Genomic DNA, 18,443 nt, shown 5'->3' with positions numbered 1-18,443 from the left:
GATCTTAAAGAATATTTAAAACCAGTTTAGTTAAATCACTGCAAAAATCTGCAGAGAAATGATTGCATTGTGTATAACTCATTTAAAAAAAATGTAGTTACACTGATGTAAAATCCTTATTTCAGTGTAAAAGCAGGTCATCAAGTTAGCTTAAGTCAATTCCTCAGTGATTTAAGCTTAACCAAAATAAACCATTCAAACTGAATTTTTGCACTAGTTTAAACGGTTTTTAAATGATTTATATGCAATGCAATGTATACAGCTGACATATATTTGAATATATTCTTAGTTTAATTATGCACATCATAAACAAACAGAGAAAAAAATACAGCAGCTACAAACCCTTCAAAAACTTGTGCAGTCTGCTCTGGATTTAAAATTAGGCAGGCATGGTAACGCCGTAAAACAGCAACAATGCACACACATAATCCTGTTGTGTAACTTCCTGCCAGGCTGGATGACTTCAGCAGTAGTTCTGCTTCCACAACACTCAGTTCATTTAATAGCTAAAGTATAAGATAAATACTGAACTGAATATCCTTGTCCAAATTAAGCTATACAAAACATTTCCAAGAATCATAAATGAGAAAAGATACTGAAACATCACGCAATAATATGCTAAAATTAATTGTTATTTAATAAGTTAGAACTCAAGAGGAAAGTACTGAAACAGTACAAAAAACACACACAAAGAATTTTTCTTCATAGCTGTAGAAAGTTTCTTGTGTCTAGACAACTGTTGCATAAGACAGAGAAGTGCTTTAGATTAAAATAGACATTGAAACCATATTAAATAAAACATTCTGGATTAAGATGTTCTGGAATTGCTATTTTTCAAAAACTACAGCACATTTTAAAGACAATTGGAATACATTCTCCAATTATTAAGAAAAAAATAAAAGTACGGGTGCAAACAACAGGCTCTTATATAGTATGTTTGATCCACAGATCTCCAAGGACTGCAAAAGGGAAGTTAAGTATTGGCAGCCCCATTTTACAGGTAGGGAAATTGAAGCACAGGTAGTTAAGTGATTTGCACAAAGTCACACGGCACCAAACCTAGAAGAATCCAGATCTCCTAACTCCCAGGACAGTGTCTTACCCATCGGACACATGCCAGTCAGATAAATATTTAATATCAAGGTAATAATTTCATATTTATAATGTGAGGGGGGAAATCTACTCTAACACCACAATATGTTTATTTGTGCAGCATGCCACTGTTCTGCATGTGACTTTGTTACACAAACTACAAGCCTACTTGTTAGACACCTACCATTTATGGAAACATCACATTATAGCTTTGTCCTGACATACATAAGAACAAAGTAATCACTTTGTTACCTGTATAGCAAAGTCAATAAGCCCATTGATATTGAGTGCTGGCTCCATAAGATCAAAGATAAGCTGTATGTGGTGAGCCAAAGGAAGATGGTATGATGTACCTGAAGCAAAGCTAGTTATTTGTTCTAGAACATTACTGGAGATCTGTGAAAATAAAAACCATCTGTGTATTAAAACATTATAACAACTGAGTATTTCTCTTCCTAAATATTAACACTTCTAACATCAATTTAGGTAAGTGATTTTCGATAACTGTTTACTAAAGCATCAGATAATAAAAGCACCTTACAACATGTCAATGCTCTAGTAACTGATAACTGAGCAGAGGTTTTTTATTTACTGGTTTACTACAATGTATATTCAATTCTGACCCAGTTTTGTGTTCTATGCCAGCAAAAACAAGACAAAAAATGTGTTAATTTGCTTTGTGGCCTAAATGGATCAACTTATTCTTAATTTTTGCAATTACAAGATTTTTAAATCTATTGAATTTATGCCCACTTTTCTTTTATGATTTGTTTTCGGTGCCGATCTCAAAAATATATTTAAAGGAAACGTTACTGGCATTAATGGCATTTTTATAGTGATAATCAGCACTAATCACTTTATCACTAAATGTTGAAAGTCTATGTTGACAAACTAGAATGTTTTGAATGGAAACAAATTTGCAGTTCTTGATAAAAGTCTCTGTGGAAAGCCCACATGTAATTTAAAACAATTCACACATTATTTGTGTTTTGTAGTTATTTACTAAAGTAGCTTTGATAGCAGAAGCAAAAATAAGCTAAAAATGTTTAAATTCTACAAAAAACTTAAATCAAGTGAAGATTTAATCTCTCTCTTTCTCTAGCTCTCTCTCTCACACACGCATGTTAAACAGAAACATGGAAAAGATTTCACCATCTTTCATGAAAAAAAAAGTTAATGATAATTTGCACTCTAGACCAATGAGTGGCATACTGCACAAAACTGATGAACTGAAAAGAAGCATTTAATTTAGTAATGAGCAATAAATACAACACAGTCAATTAATAATCTATGCATAGAGATAGCTGAATATTATAGCAATAGTTCCAAATATTTCATACGTACTGTATAATATTCATGACATTAGTAATAGCTTCGCTAACATCTTGCCAATACAAAATAAACAATTTGGAGAAGGTATTTAAAAAGACTGAGGCAGCATTCCACTTGCCTTTAAAGTACTAGTGCATTAAAAATTAATACTATGTATGGATCAGATTTTTTTATTATATCATTTTCTTCCTACTTGATATGTAAACAGCGCAACTTAAATGGCTACAATGTTATGCAAAGGTAGTACCTGAGATGTCACCTGATGTTGATCAAAATAGGACAGTTGCTGCAGTTTTGTGAACACAGTCTCCAGAGTTGGAAATGCTTCTTGTTTGTTCTTCCTGGCTTTTTGCCCTTCATCCCCAACTTAACAGATAAAACATTATTTTGGTCATTTTATATTTAACAGAGCCCATGTAATTTTGTATTTTTACTGCTTCAAAGACAAAATTAAAAAAAATGTAAATGCTTGGTTCTATAGGACCACATAAAACACCATTCACACCAGTTTTCTACTGCGCTTAGAAAAAAACATTTCACAGCATATAACATGATGCAACTTCGGGGAAAAACATTTTAAAGTCATTCAAGTGTTAAAAAAAAAAAAGACATTTAGCAAGGGCCGAAAATATTTAAACAATTTTCCTAAAATGGTAGTAAACATAAATCTTTCCAGGCTGACATATTGTATTCCAGATTTTAGCCTGAACATAATTTTTACAGCCAAGTTATTAATATGGATAGAGAGACATATAGTTGAAATGACTTTAACTGTACTGGTGCAGTTATAAGGCAGATCTATTCTAGGTATTTCATGCTGTAGGTGTAGTACCAGTATTTGGTTGATTGATTATGAAGGAAAGAGAGTCAAATTATATGATACATTTGCATGGCTCTAACCAGAACTCTCTCTACACAGTCCCTACATTATGTATTACAGACTCTGGAAAGCTCAGTATTTACCCCCCGTTTCAGTAGTACTTTTCTTATTCAGGATTTTCAGGATATCTTTGGTAATCTTCTTCAGTTGATGCCTTGCCTCATCACGCTCTTTGCCAACACCATAAAGAAGAATCATGCGCTGGTTACATTCATGACTAGAAGATTCATCCTGAGAAACAAGCAAAGCAAGCAAATAAAACAACTTTCATTTTCTCTTGTTGATTGCTATTAAGGAGTAAGAAGAGACAATTAATTCTCTTTCCAACACTAAGTACAACCTGGATTTACTTACATAGTACAGATTAATTTTGCCAAGGTTGGAGATGCCAGGTGCATAGCATTTTTGAAACTCAAATCACTTAAACACAGATACATAAAGATGAACTTTTCAGTATTCACTTTAGCCTTGCCAACTCTCCCTATTCACCCTCTCCCATACTGAATACTGAGCAGCGAGATCTCAAAAGCAAAAACAAGCCCTAATGAACCTGTGACCCAAGAACCTATTGATGCCAACTGGCAAATGGCACAGGGATCCCCTGGATTCACCAAAAGGGGTCATGTAAGGTCTCTACAGAAAGTATGTGTCATGTGGGTCATCATAATCATTGTGAGATGTATGTACAGAAAATACGTGAGTAGTTATGTATATATGCTGAAAATTACGTTGTATAGGCCTTATAGTTAAAGGCAGGTCACTCAAAAGTAGCATGCTTTGAGATAAATGTCTCCCACCTGCTTTCTGGAGAAGTTTATCTCCCTGGTGGACCATTATGTATTGTGTGTCTTACAATGGAAGTCTATTAGCATCAGAGGTGCCGACTCCATGGGTGCTCCGGGGCTGGAGCACCCACAGGGAAAAATTAGCGGGTGCTCCACACCCACCCGCAGCCAAGCGCCCCCCATCTCGCTTCCTTCTCCCCCGCCCCCAGCACGCCACGTCCCTGCTCCTCCCCCTCTCCCTTTTTCCCAGTGCTTCCCGCCCCCCCACCGCCTAACAGCTGTTTGGTGACGCTTAGGACTTTCCGGGAGGGAGGGGGAGAAGCAGGGACGCGGCATGCTCGGGGGAGAAGCAGGGACGCGGCATGCTCAGGGGAGGAGGTGGAAAAGAGACAGGGCAGGGGCGGGAACTTGGGGGAAGGGGATGGAATGGGGATGGGAAGGGAGCAGTAAAGGGGCGAGAAGAGGCGGGGCCAGGGGATTGAGCACCCACCGTGCAGAGGGAAAGTCAGTGCCTATGATTAGCATACTGAGTCAAATGCTAATGAACAACTTGTGGAGACTTCAGAAGGAAATTAACAGGAAGAAGTAAACAACAGGAGATTGGGGGGCATCCTGGTTTCAGGTGAAGATCAAAGGTCTGGTCTGGAGTACCTTGAGATGCAGAGAGACACCCTGGCATCCTTCAATCTGTGATGACAAGCTGCTAACAGGCTTGCTATTATGTAAGGAGGATATCAGCCAGCCTAGTTGAAAATGCTGGGAAAAGTATTTGGGACAAGCTAACTTGTAGGAGATAGAGGAATGCCCTGTGAGTTAAGTTTAGGCTCTAGAAACACTGTTATGATTTTATTTTATTTGTAACCATTTGCTTCCAATATTTTTACTTTCCATGTATGTACACACACACACACTATATGTGAAGTTGAGTAGTGATCCCGATTGAATCTTGTAACGTGATGTGTACTATTCATTTGGGAGCAGCAAATTTGAGATTTCTGTTAGTGTTCAGTGGATTAGAGGCTGGGCACTCCAGAGGGATCCTCAGAAGACTCAGGGGTTGATGTGTGCCTATCGCTAACCTGTGGAGAGAGAGCAAGTCCTGTGGAGGCCTGGAAGGGAGTGTTTGTGTTGCCAGAGGCTGGTGGCATCATAGAATCATAGAATATTAGGGTTGGAAGAGACCTCAGGAGGTCATCTAGTCCAGTCCCCTGCTCAAAGCAGGACCAACACCAACTAAACCATCCCAGCCAGGGCTTTGTAAAGCTGGGCCTTAAAAACCTCTAAGGATGGAGATTCCACCACCTCCCTAGGTAACCCATTCCAGTGCTTCACCACCCTCCTAGTGAAATAGTGTTTCCTAATATCCAACCTAGACCTCCGCCACTGCAACTTGAGACCACTGCTCCTTGTTCTGTCATCTGCCACCACTGATAACAGCCTAGCTCCATCCTCTTTGGAACCCCCCTTCAGGTAGTTGAAGGCTATCAAATCCCCTCTCATTCGTCTCTTCTGCAGACTAAGTAACCCCAGTTCTCCCAGCCTCTCCTTGTAAGTCATGTGCCCCAGCCCCCTAATAATTTTCGTTGCCCTCTGCTGGACTTTCTCCAATTTGTCCACATCCCTTCTGTAGTGGGGGGACCAAAACTGTACACAATACTCCAGGTGTGGCCTCACCAGTGCCAAATAAAGGGGAATAATCACTTCCGTTGATCTGCTGGCAATGCTCTTACTAATACTGTTCAATATGCCATTGGCCTTCTTGGCAACCAGGGCACACTGCTGACTCATATCCAGCTTCTCGTCCATTGTAATCCCCATCCTTTTCTGCAGAACTGCTGCTTAGCCAGTCGGTTCCCAGCCTGTAGCGGTGCATGGGATTCTTCCGTCCTAAGTGCAGGACTCTGCACTTGTCCTTGTTGAACCTCATCACATTTCTTTTAGCCCAATCCTCTAATTTGTCTAGGTCACTCCAGACCCTATCCCTATCCTCCAGCCTATTTACCTCTCCCCCCAGCTTAGTGTCATCTGCGAACTTGCTGAGGGTGCAATTCATCCCATCATCCAGATCATTAATAAAGATGTTGAACAAAACCGGTCCCAGGACCGACCCCTGGGGCACTCCGCTTGATACTGGCTGCCAACTAGACATCGAGCCGTTGATCACTACCCATAGAGCCCGACAATCTAGCCAGCTTTCTATCCACCTTATAGTCCATTCATCCAGCCCATACTTCTTTAACTTGCTGGCAAGAATACTGTGGGAGACCCTATCAAAAGCTTTGCTAAAGTCAAGATATATCACATCCACTGCTTTCCCCAAATCCACAGAGCCAGTTATCTCCTCATAGAAGGCAATCAGGTTGGTCAGGCATGACTTGCCCTTGGTGAATCCATGTTGACTGTTACTGATCACCTTCCTCTCCTCCAAGTGCTTCAAAATTGATTCCTTGAGAACCTGCTCCATGATTTTGCCGGGAACTGAAGTGAGGCTGACCGGTCTGTAGTTCTCTTTCTTTCCTTTTTTAAATATAGGCACTATATTTGCCTTTTTCCAATTGTCCGGGACCTCCCCTGATTGCCAAGAATTTTCAAAGATAATGGCCAATGGCTCTGCAATCACATCAGCCAACTCCCTCAGCATCCTTGGCTGCATTAGATCTGGACCCATGGACTTGTGCATGTCCAGCTTTTCTAAATAGTCCTTAACCTGTTCTTTCACCACTGAGGGCTGCTCACCTCCTCCCCATACTGTGTTGTCCAGTGCAGCAGTCTGGGAGCTGACCTTGTCTGTGAAGACCGAGGCAAAAAAAGCATTGAGTACTTCAGCTTTTTCCATATCATCTGTCATTATCTGACACTATGCATCAGGGAGATGGTCCACAGCAAGCACAGACAAGACTTCTTCATGCTAAGTGTAGGTGGTAGGCAAGTGCCTCACGACCCTGGGTACCACAGGGAAGCATCAGAGCATTTGTGCCTCCTCAATAACACTTGGTCAGCATCTGGACAAACTTTGCACTGGTGCCTGTGCCACAGACTCTTACAATCGCCCTGTAAGCAGATGTGACTCAGATTCTCCACCACACCGAACTGTTTTATATCAGTTAGGACTGCAGTGAGCAGTACTAATACAGACATTTCCTTCTGTATTGATACAACAAAGATAAAAGATTTAAGCTTCCTGTCCAGAAACCAGCACAAATATGGTACTAATAGCCATTGATACAACTGAAAAACCACATAAATCCAGTGATAAATCAGTGCAATAAGACTTTATCCTTTAAGCTACAACACATTCCATAGAAAGTACATGTGCTTTAGGATCCTCTCCAAACAATCTAACATGAGTTTACAGGAATGCTCTATTAGTGCATTTTAGAGGAAATGCCATTTGAAACAGGAAAAGACCTTGATGGGCAACGTTCCAAAGAAATAATCTGATTAAAGAAGCAGCATGAACGAAAGGAAAGCACACGGGCCTGGAAACGAACCCTAGCACTCCCACTTACTTGCTTCATGGTTGCAGGCAAGTCACTTCACCTCTTTTAGCCTCAATTCTCCCATCCATAAAAAGGGGATACAGTGACTTTCCTACCACATAGGGTGTTGTGCGTATTATCATTTGTACAGTGTGCTGAAGTGAAGTGCTCAGAGAAAATTATATGAATGATCATTGAAACACACACAAAGCAGACTGTTCATTCTATGCAGACATCCTCTTCATTTATAACCCAGTTGTCCTGGTCTGTTTCAAATGCATACTGCAACAAAATGTCTTAAAAGCAGCATTTCAACAGCTGTTTAGCAGACTGGTTCAATATCACCACCCATCACATTTTAATAATTGCCTAGAAGAGCAGATTCCGCCAGAACAGTGCTGTGCTGGAATAACTTTTCCCTCATTATTCAGAATTGCAGAAAATTCAAACAATACACACTTTACTTGGACTGTCATTTGCTTCTATTATAATGATTTAATATGCTTTCATAGAATCCTTTTATTAAATATACAGATCAGTCGAACAATTCTTACCGTAGTGATCTTATTTAAGATAAGGTGAAAGCCCAACACAAGTGGATAAGAGATCCACAGGATTCTGGGACTAATATATATAGAACATGTCTACACAAGCTGCCATTCACACCCTGTCTGCAATGTACCCACAGGGGCTACATTAGCTACAAACATATCTTGGCATGTGTTTCCTAGACAAACCAGTATCAACTTCTTTTTGCGATCAGTGAAAAATGTACATGGTAGAGAAAAGTTGAGAGAAAGATGAAACATCTCAGTTTCTTCTCCACACATCTGAGCACTGAAACAAAGCTTATGTGAAGGAAGTCAGTGGTGAACTTACTGTTTACTGTATTCTGCAGATATTTATTCAGTGAATCCACATTCTGCATGTCAGAGAAAGAAAATAAGTCTAAATGCAGCCCATAAGCCCCCATGACATTTCACTGTAATCATTGACCACTCCAGAATTTTGTTTTAGAAATTTGGAGAATCAAATCAGACTCCGTTACAAAAATTAAAGAAAATCTAAATCATGTAGGGTTTTGTAAGACTGTCATAGCCTGGGTCAACTGCCCCCAGCTGGGCCGTTGGATTTGGACAGACAGGCTGGGGACTGTATGCTTTTATGCTCTCCTTTGTTCTGGGTAGGCTCAGAGCACTGTCTCCTTCTTCAGCCTTCCTGGGTAAGAATGCCACACACTCACGTCCAAGACACTCAGGTTTATTAATTCCAATCTGTATTTGAACCACACGTGTCTTGCAATTACAATCACTATTAAAGTAGGAAATGGCAGACATGCAGAAAAAGACAATGGCCAGTTATCTTCTCCTGGGACATAGAAAGATCATGTTGGATTTCTCCTATGGAGTGCCAACTGTCCCTTATAATTTACCACATTTTATACACATGTAAATTACATATTCATGAATACTCTTTAAATCACCATGTATATTGTGTGTCTTATGCCACTCATTACAATACATATGCGTAAACTTCAATTGCCTTGATTTTGTTGTCCTTGCTATTTTCATGTTATTTCTCTTTCCTAATTGATTTATTGCTGACCATGCACTGATGATACATGCTTGATCAGACCACTTTTACCCTTTACGTGATTTACAGACTTGTTTTTCTCTAATTGGCTTTTGGCAGCACATTTTGTGTACCGATTATTCTCCAGTTAAAGCACATGGTCAAAATATCATCTTTGTCCCATACAGCAGCAGCTGTAAGCAAGTTTACTTAATAATAAGGTCACTCAGGGCACGTCTTCACTACCCACTGGGTCGGCGGGTAGCAATCGATCTATTGGGGATCTAGTGAAGATGCGATAAAATCGACTCCGGAAATCCACCGCGGCAAGAGGCGGAAGCGTAGTTGATGGCGGCGCGGCAGCGGTCGACTCGCCGCCGTCCTCACAGCCAGGTAAGTTGACCTAAAATACGCAACTTCAGCTACGCTATTCACGTAGCTGAAGCTGCGTATCTTAGGTCGACCCCTGCCCCCCCGTAGTGTAGACCTAGCCTAAGGCAACAATCATGTCAAAACTAGACCAAAGCCAGCCAATTAGTACAATTATCCAAACCTATTCATTTAGAAATGACTCATGTCAATTCCCAATAGCCTCTAGGCCCACTCCCTAGGCATAGGCACTCTGGCACCCCGCTTGGGAGTCAGGCCACATGGTCCAACTGCCCTAAACGCCAAGCCCAATGCTGAATCCATCCCCCGAAAGGCTCCCCAGTAGCAAACCTTCCCAGAGCTCCAGCCTTGTGGGCACTCTGATTTATAGTTTACCGCTTCAGGATCAAGTGATAATCAAAGTAAATTAACGGACCTTGCAAAAAGATTTCTAAAACAATCATTCTTTACTTCATACAGCACAAGAGAGATACAGATCTATGCAAAAAAAAAGGAACTGCTATACCCAATTCCCCAGCTCAATTTCCTTACCACTCTTGAGCATTTGGGGGGATTTGGTCAGAGCCCTCTAGGAAATCCAAGATCCTTCCTCTCCCCCTGAACAGCTTTGCCTTCTGGTTCTGGTCTCTTCTCTCAAACACCTAGAGAGAGGGACTTCTTTTTATTGACTTCAAGTCACCAGGCCAAAACTCTGACAGGAAATCAAAGTTCCCTGTCAGGCACCTTGGTGTTTGATCACCAAACACCTGGAGTGAAGGTTTGAAAAGCTGCCTTCCCCTGGGCAGTAGCTCTCTCTTTGTTCAAGGATGCTTCCATTTGAATGGATGACAATCAAGACTTAAAGAACTTTCATTGTTAACTCTCTGCTAGGTGCAAAAATTTCTTCTGACACCTCTTGTGTGTTCCAGCTCAACAACTAGGCTACAGAGCCATGCTGAAGTCACAGAACAGATTTATAATCAAAACGGTGCTCAGAAAACAAACTGGAGTTTGTAGTTTGCTATAGATCTATAGAGAGTTCATAATATCAAACAGAATTCACAGCTTGTAAGTAGACAGGTTCCCCCAAACTGTTACAAAGACATGTTTAGCTTGTTTTTCACAAACTTGTATTTTTATTGTTTTTCAAAATCTGTATTTATTAATCCTAATCCTCAGTGGCAATATAACAAAATGGTGAGCCATACCATAGTGTCATTTATGTTACTACTGTACAAATCAATTTTTAACTGAGGCTCATTCTTAAAGTTTCAAAATGTAAATTATTAAATAAGCAGAAACGGAACAGGGAAAATGATATGAAATATTTTGAAATCTACATAAAGGACCAATAAATTGTACAGTAATATAATTTTCTGCTCAAAAGTAATAAATCACCACTTGATCTTCTGTTTGAATGTTTTCTAAGCAAAAAAATACAAACTGGAACATCTTCCATAATAATAGATATATTACCACAAGGTAGAAAGTTATTGATCATATTATTCTGGACTTTTCAGGAGTTGCACAAAGTAACAACTATATAAAAGCTTTTAACAAACATTATCTGTAGTTTTCACAAAGTATTTCAACAGATTGTAAGCAGAAGGCTAATGTCTCTATTTTTTTTTTTTTTTAACCAAGTCTCTTTTCCCCCTTTTACAGGAAATAAAAGCAGACGCATCGAGGCGGTCACCTGGAATTTGAAACTGTCTGCACAGCTAAGACACACAAGTTTCAAACTGGAGATCAGTGTCTTTCTAAGTACTAAAGCTGGGATGTACAGCTTCCTTCTCTCTCTCTCTCTCTCTCTGTTGATCTGAAGGATTTTTACTGAAGTAAGCTACTAAACTTTTGAGTCTCAAGCTTGGAAAAAGGAAAGAAAATCGGAAGGGAAAAGGAACAGCAAATGATGATCTGCCAGCAATATTAACTTCCCATCACAGGAAAGACCTAATATTTCAGCATTTTTCTACAGTTGTAAGGTAATTTTCTCTCTCAACATATTCTTTTCTGCTCCTCAAGCTTATGTAATAGCCATTTAATTACAATTGATATGTGCAGCTAAAAATATATTTACATTTTAAAATACATGGTGTTTCATAAATTCCTGTCATACAATCATTTAGATGGAAATACAAGTGAGCACCTTTTAATAATGAAGGTATCAGAGAAATGTACATATCATCTGATAACTCAGAGCATCTAATGTTATTTATAACCCCCCACACACACACTCCTACTGGGATAATATTGAAGTATAGTAATTTTTATAATTGTATCACTGAAGGGCTTGAAGTGTACTGCTCAGTTAAAACTTTGCTCTTGCAACCTTCCTTATATGGTTTTTCACCCTTCTTTCCAAACGTCTTTGGATTACATAGTAGACCATTTGGATCATACCTTTGTACTAATTGCTGGGAAATCCAATGTTCTTAATTTTGTAAACAACAGATAAACCAACTACCAAAACAAAGCAGTACTTCATTAATTTATTTGACAAGTGCACTTTAATTCTTAGTGATAACAGTTCATAGTACATTACTAAATATTGTGAAGTTTGAACAAACATGAGTCCAAGCTACAGGACACTGCCATCACAGCTTAATCTTTGCAGAAAAGTGGGGAGAGACAGCCATTTGTACACATATTATGAAGTACACACTTTATCAACGAGCAAATTAGTGAGGTTCTAATTTTTTCTGATGGACACAGATCACAGAGGGTTTTTTTTGTGACAATAAGATAATATGCAATTTTTAAAATAAAGTTGCATCATATTCAGTTATTTGAAAGGATCTGTTGGTAAATATTTTGACATCTCAAACTGAATTTTGTTTAAATTTTTTTTGTTTTGTTTATAACACGCTGTTAGCTGTAATTAAAGCAAATGATTCATAGCAGCATTTCCCATCCTATGTCCTATCTTACCATTCTTCCCTTTTGGCACAGCAAAACTATTTGGGCCTCCTTACAAAGACTAAGGAAAGCAATGTACAATTAATAAGTAGTAAATAATAGTAATACTACTTTACACTTTTGTAGCACTTTGCATTTCAGGATCTCAAAGCACTTTAACATGCTTGGCTTTTTGGTCTTAAATATCAACAGCTGGGTGTCAAGTCCAGAGACTAATGAACTGGTTGTGCAATCAGCATGGCTTTCACATTTAAGGTCTGAGATAGTTGGTCCTTGGTCACATGCAAAGTATTACACCAGTTCCTGTTTGGGGCTAAGGAAGGGATTTTCTCTAATGGTGGATCTGCCATGCTTTACGCGGTTTGTGCTTTCCCGTGGGATCACTGTTTGAGGAGTTAGACCTGTTTACTTTAAGAAGCTTTTGGTCTGACAGCTGGCTGGGGATCACCGACAATGGAGTACGCAAAAGGCTGCTGAGAAATGCCTCGAGATTTTCATTTCATGCTATTGTGACAACCGAAAGGCAGGACAAGAGTCCCTGGCAGCGTGGTGTCTTCATGCTTGTCCCAAAACCTGGGATAGAGTTTGATACTTGAGGTGGGACAGCGACAGTATGTGGGGAGGCAAACCTTGGACACAGGTTCAAAGTATATCCCTGCCCCATGCGAGGGCTCAAGTCTCCCTCAGAAAATGGACTGTTAGGGGTCTTGCAGTTGGGGTACCACTTTGGTTTAAGGCCCACAGCAATAATAGGTGACTGCAGGGACTTATGAGGGGTTTTTAACAGATTGCCTGACTGTGGGGCCCATGCAGCAGCAAAACATTTTTCCTGCAATTTTTCCTCCCCCCAAGCACTGCAGCTCAGCAGTTGGTGTGAGAGTTGGAAGGTGCCTCAGTGTGTTAGCCAGTTAGTTGGCTGGATAGAGTACTGAGGACAGGAAGCAGCTCTAGAGATGCCTCCTGCCCCAAATCACAGCTGGAGTCCCCTCCTACCTTCTTGCCGAAGCTGATGGGGGAAGATAGAATCTGAAGCCAGTCTACAGTGACAAAGCTGGGGCAGAGCTGATCCTCGCCCACCCACTCCCGGCCATGGGCGGCAGCAGCCAGCAGGAGAGATGATCCAAAAGTTTCTCCTCCTTCCCTCCCTCCCTCCGTCTGCCCTCGGAAGGGAAAGCCTCTAGTGGCTGTAGCATGACTAAGGAGAGAGAAGTCAAAGCATAGGAAGACAGGGGACCTTTAGAAGAGGCACAAAGTGAGATCAAGAGACAGCACAGAGAGGTGATCAGCAAGAAGGGGCAGCAGCAAGAGAGACATCACAGGAGGAGTGGGGGGGGGGAAAAGAACAACAGAGGGAGACTGGGGCAACAATATGCAAGGGTTAGGGGCAACAGGGAAGGGAAATGAAAATAATCAGGCCAGGGGATAGGTCCATAGCTGCCTAAAAGTCCTAGAATGGAGGACTCAGGTAGGAGAGAAAAAAAAGTTAGTAGATAATTTACTGAGCACTGTATATGGTTTCCTTTTAGCAGCTAATCCAATTATCACCGCTACTAAATTTGTAGCCAAAAGCAACTAATATAAGCAATCCCATTCCTGTATTTAAAAAAATGGGAAGAACATTTTCCTTCCCCCATTTGAAAAGATCACTATACAGGCAAAAAATGAAATGATAGCCCTGTATTTCCCCTGAATTCATCGTTAGTGCTGTTGTGAGTTAGCAGTTGTGGCCAAAGGCCTATAATCCACACTGTGTGGAGTGCATTATTGCTGTCATCCACAAGGTGGTATTTGCAATGCACAGATACAGTAGTTGGTTAGAGTTTGCTTAGCAATTCCCCACAGAACATAAGTACTAGGAAACCACTTGGAAAGATCATGCATCTCCAAAAGGAATAATCCGTGGGGCATATTCAGAGAGGAGACTCTTAGTGCATCTTACGCCTTCTTCTGGCCCCTGCATCTTCTGGCTCTGTCTGTGTGCCAGACCAGTTTAGACTCAACATCCATTTACTGATACTAGTGTGTAATTTACCCACACCCCTAGAACATCACCTCTTTGACCCTGTGAGTCAAAAGAGAGGAGAGGAAAACAAGGTTGTAAGAGGGCTTAAATTCCTTACCCTTCACCCTATTTAAATTTAAACTTTCTTTTACTTTCGCCTTGCTTCTTGAAACTCAAGCTTCTCCAACTTACCAATGTTTGAGTCTAACTGGGTCTAAGAGTGCCTATCTCCGTCTGAACTGATCATGGTTGAAATTACTCTACATTATTTTAAGAAAAACAGTCTCTGAATTTAACCCTGTATCTGCAGATCTGTCATCCATGGTGTGGTGATAAATACACAAGACATTATGCTAGCACAAAACCCAATAACATTCATATACATAGAAAAAACAGAATACAATGCGGGTAGATTGATTTAAATCACTAGTTTTAACTATGATTTAAATCAGCAAGCAGGAAACCTTGATTTAAATAATTGATTTTAATCATATTTTGCATTTGTACTTTTTAGTTATTTTCCTAAAGAAAGGTTGATTCTCATTAGTTGGTAACCATTAAAATATGTTGATTTTCAACTAAATATAACCTTTATACTAAATGTGGTGCTTCTTTTTGCTAATCAAGAAGATCTGTATATCTTTACACGTTTATTTAAACAATTATACAGTGAACTTACATTATTCAGATTAATTTTTACATTTTTATGTTAGAAAATGGTGGATGATGCATTTCTTATTTACTAGATTAATTTTTTGTGATTTGTGTCAGTCTCTATTTGGATGGAAATTCAAATGCAGCATTTTTTTAATTAATGAAACTACCTTAACATGCTGGATACGTAACTTTTTTCTTTATCAAAACATGTTCTGCATTTAAAACTAACTGCTTTATTAAACAAAGGAAGTATTATCTATAGTTACTGAATTGGACTGATTGTTTCTTTCAAGATTTTAGAGCTAATAGATTTCATCCTTTTACACTTAGCTTTTATTAATAGATTGGAATAAGAAAACAAGCTTTCCTGCTTTTTCAACTCCCAATAGGCTTAACTTTGAATGAATTAGTCCTTGAACTGAACTAGCTGAATAAACTGAAATTAAAAAGATATCCTTTCTGTACCTGCAGAAGATGCTACTGCTGTGAAAAGCTAGGTTAGTACTTCAACAAACTCGGGGTACAGGTGCTTAGCCAGTGACTTCCACTAGTTCAGTGATTTGACTTGCTATCAAATGTGGCAGCAAATATGTTCTGCTTAATATAATTTTTTTAATTTAATTTAAATGAGTTTAATTATAATAGGTTTATGCCTTAACATAAGTTGTCAATTTCAAAATTAATGTAAATAGGTTACATTAAAAAAACCCCACTGTATTTTAATTTAAAAATCCAATTAAAAAATTATATCAGTGATGTTTATGCACCCTGAATAAAATGAATGCTGCAGTTTTCTGCCTGATAAATGATAACCCTGCATCTTTTGTTTTAACAGGGGGAAAAGATATCGAAGTACAAATGAACGCCAAATACAACTTCAGCTATCCTGGAAATGAAAGCAACTGCAACAGTGATAACAAAATCAGTCAAGTTCTCTTTCCCTTGCTCTACACTGTTCTCTTTTTCGTGGGCATTGTCATGAATGGCCTGGCGATGCGGGTGTTTTTTCAAATCTCCAGTAAATCTAATTTCATCATCTTCCTTAAGAACACAGTCATTTCTGACATCCTCATGATCCTGACCTTTCCATTCAAAATTCTCAGTGATGCAAAAATGGTGCCTTGGGCACTGAGGGGATTTGTATGCCAGGTCTCACAGGTCATATTTTACTTCACCATGTACATTAGTATTTTGTTTCTGGGTCTAATAACTATTGATCGCTATCAGAAAACTGCCAGACCATTTAAAACATCAAGCACTAGCAGCCTGTTAGGCGCTAAGATTCTGTCCACAGTAATATGGATATTAATGTTTATTCTGTCACTACCTAACATGATTCTGACAAACAAAAAACCCACGCGTAAAACGGTGAAGAAATGTGCTCACTTGAAATCAGAGTTTGGATTAGTATGGCATGAAATTGTGAACTACATTTGCCAGTTTATCTTCTGGGTTAATTTGGTCATCATTGTTGTATGTTACATACTCATAACTAAAGAACTGTACAAATCATATAAAAGAACAAGATGCACGGGGAAGGTGTCCAGAAAACCTGTAAATATTAAGGTATTTATCATTATTGCAGTTTTCTTTGTTTGTTTTGTGCCATTCCATTTTACTAGAATTCCCTACACCTTGAGCCAAACAAGAGATGTTTTTCAATGCTCTGCTCAGAACATATTGTTCTATATAAAAGAGAGCACCCTCTGGTTGACATCTTTAAATGCATGCCTAGATCCATTCATATATTTTTTCCTTTGTAAGTCCTTTAGAAAATCCTTGATAAACATGTTGCACAAACGCATTAAGGAGCAGAACAATGGAGATGATAGTGATGAGACGCCAATGTAAGGCTACAAAATTGGGTCAATAGCAAATAATATAGGTATTTACATGCTTATTAATAATAAATACCCAGGTATTACTCCCAATAAAATCAATGGTTAACTCCCACTTACTTCTCTGGGAACTGAATCTGTGTTATTTGAATCTAAGTTCTATGACAGAAGCACTCACATACTGGAACAGAGGAACTACTGGTTATGGCCACAATGCAGCAAAGTGGTTAAATGTATGCTTAGTTACACACTAGTAGTCTCACGAAAGTCAGTGGGAATACTTGTGTGCTTGAGTTTTAAGCACATGTTTGATCCAGGCCTATATGCTTATTAAAACAATTATAAAGAAATAAAAAAGCTTTTTAGTCATAGAATACTATAGATGAATTTATGAACTGTGAGAGCTCAGCAGGGAAATGGTGAAATCCTGGCTCCCTTGAAGTTGATGACAAAGCACACTGACTTCAAGTGGGAGCCAGGATTTCACCCAAACCAATTAAAATCTGAAAAATGCAACTAAAGAAAATACCAATAAGCCAGATATTTTTTAAGAAAAGAAAGCTATCACCTTGCATCCAAATGCCAAACTACTAAGCATGGGGGAGGGGGGGGGAAGGCTATTTACGTGTGCTGAATTAGCAGAATGAACATTTCACTTCTGGCATCATACATTTGCATTTTTTAAGTTGCTGACCATTTTATTAATAACTGTATACAGTAAGAAATAACGTATTTTAAGCAAATCTATTTAGACTGAAGTTAAACTTTTGAGTACCCCAGAATACATTCTGAAAGACCAACCAAAGAACCATGGTTTTAGGGTGACCAATATATAAATGGAATTTGACCATTTTCAGTAAAACTAATTTTACACAATAGTCCCTGGGTTTCATGGGATAGAAGCACTGAAAGGGTTAAATCAATTATGAGAGTTAACGTCAGCTTTTGTTTTCATTATACTAGATTTCTAGCTATGCTTTTTAGTTACAGCTATTATGCATTTTTAGTTTGGAAAATGGGGAAATCAGGAATGCAATTTTCAATAACAATTGTGTACATAATTCTGACTGCAGATGGCCCTAGGTTGCCGTAAACAACCACTGGCAGACTTATTGCTATTATAACTACTAACCAGACTCTAAGTCTGAAAAATCTTTCACTGACATGTAAGGCTCTGATCCTATGAACAGATATTACCTTCTGTATACTTTCTATCACCACTGGAAGCACACACAGGAGTAACTGTTCGTAGGATGGAGGCCAAACACTATATAACTTGTTAAAATATTCTTCACTTGTATATAAATATAGTACTGAACTTGTAATACATGTTTTATGGTTTATTCTGTTGATCCACTAAATCATACCAACCGTAATTATAAATACACCTAGAAGGATTAGATTTTTATCATTCAATTTCACCATAAACATACAAAATGATGAAAAAATATTTTCATTGATAATCAAAATGTGCATACAGGCAAAGTAAGATTTTATGGGCAAAATCCAGTGATTTAG

At 38.9% G+C, this 18,443-nt stretch overlaps 2 protein-coding genes across 2 annotated transcripts in view; one reads left to right on the top strand and one right to left on the bottom strand.

Moving 5' to 3' along the window:
* The window catches only part of MED12L (mediator complex subunit 12L), a 306,083-nt gene that overhangs the window by 79,640 nt on the left and 208,000 nt on the right, over window positions 1-18,443 (bottom strand). Inside the window, exons 16-19 of the mRNA XM_065411423.1 lie at window positions 3,388-3,535; window positions 2,672-2,790; window positions 1,345-1,488; window positions 343-506 (exon numbers count right to left, since the gene is read on the bottom strand). Of these exons, the coding sequence (XP_065267495.1) occupies window positions 343-506; window positions 1,345-1,488; window positions 2,672-2,790; window positions 3,388-3,535 (575 nt within the window). The remainder of the gene's footprint in view (window positions 1-342; window positions 507-1,344; window positions 1,489-2,671; window positions 2,791-3,387; window positions 3,536-18,443) is intronic.
* P2RY12 (purinergic receptor P2Y12) lies at window positions 15,946-16,938 on the top strand. Its single transcript, XM_065411077.1, has one exon. The coding sequence runs from the start codon at window positions 15,946-15,948 to the stop codon at window positions 16,936-16,938; it is 993 nt and encodes a 330-aa protein (XP_065267149.1).

This window comes from Emys orbicularis, chromosome 9, assembly GCF_028017835.1.
Source record: "Emys orbicularis isolate rEmyOrb1 chromosome 9, rEmyOrb1.hap1, whole genome shotgun sequence".
NCBI classification, from domain to species: Eukaryota; Metazoa; Chordata; order Testudines; family Emydidae; genus Emys; species Emys orbicularis.
The sequence above is the reverse complement of the archived record's forward strand: the minus strand, read 5'-3'. Positions and strand labels throughout refer to the sequence as shown.

Coding starts and splice junctions, on each gene's coding strand:
- P2RY12 (XM_065411077.1), top strand. CDS start 15,946: ATGAACGCCAAATACAACTTCAGCTATCCTGGAAATGAAAGCAACTGC.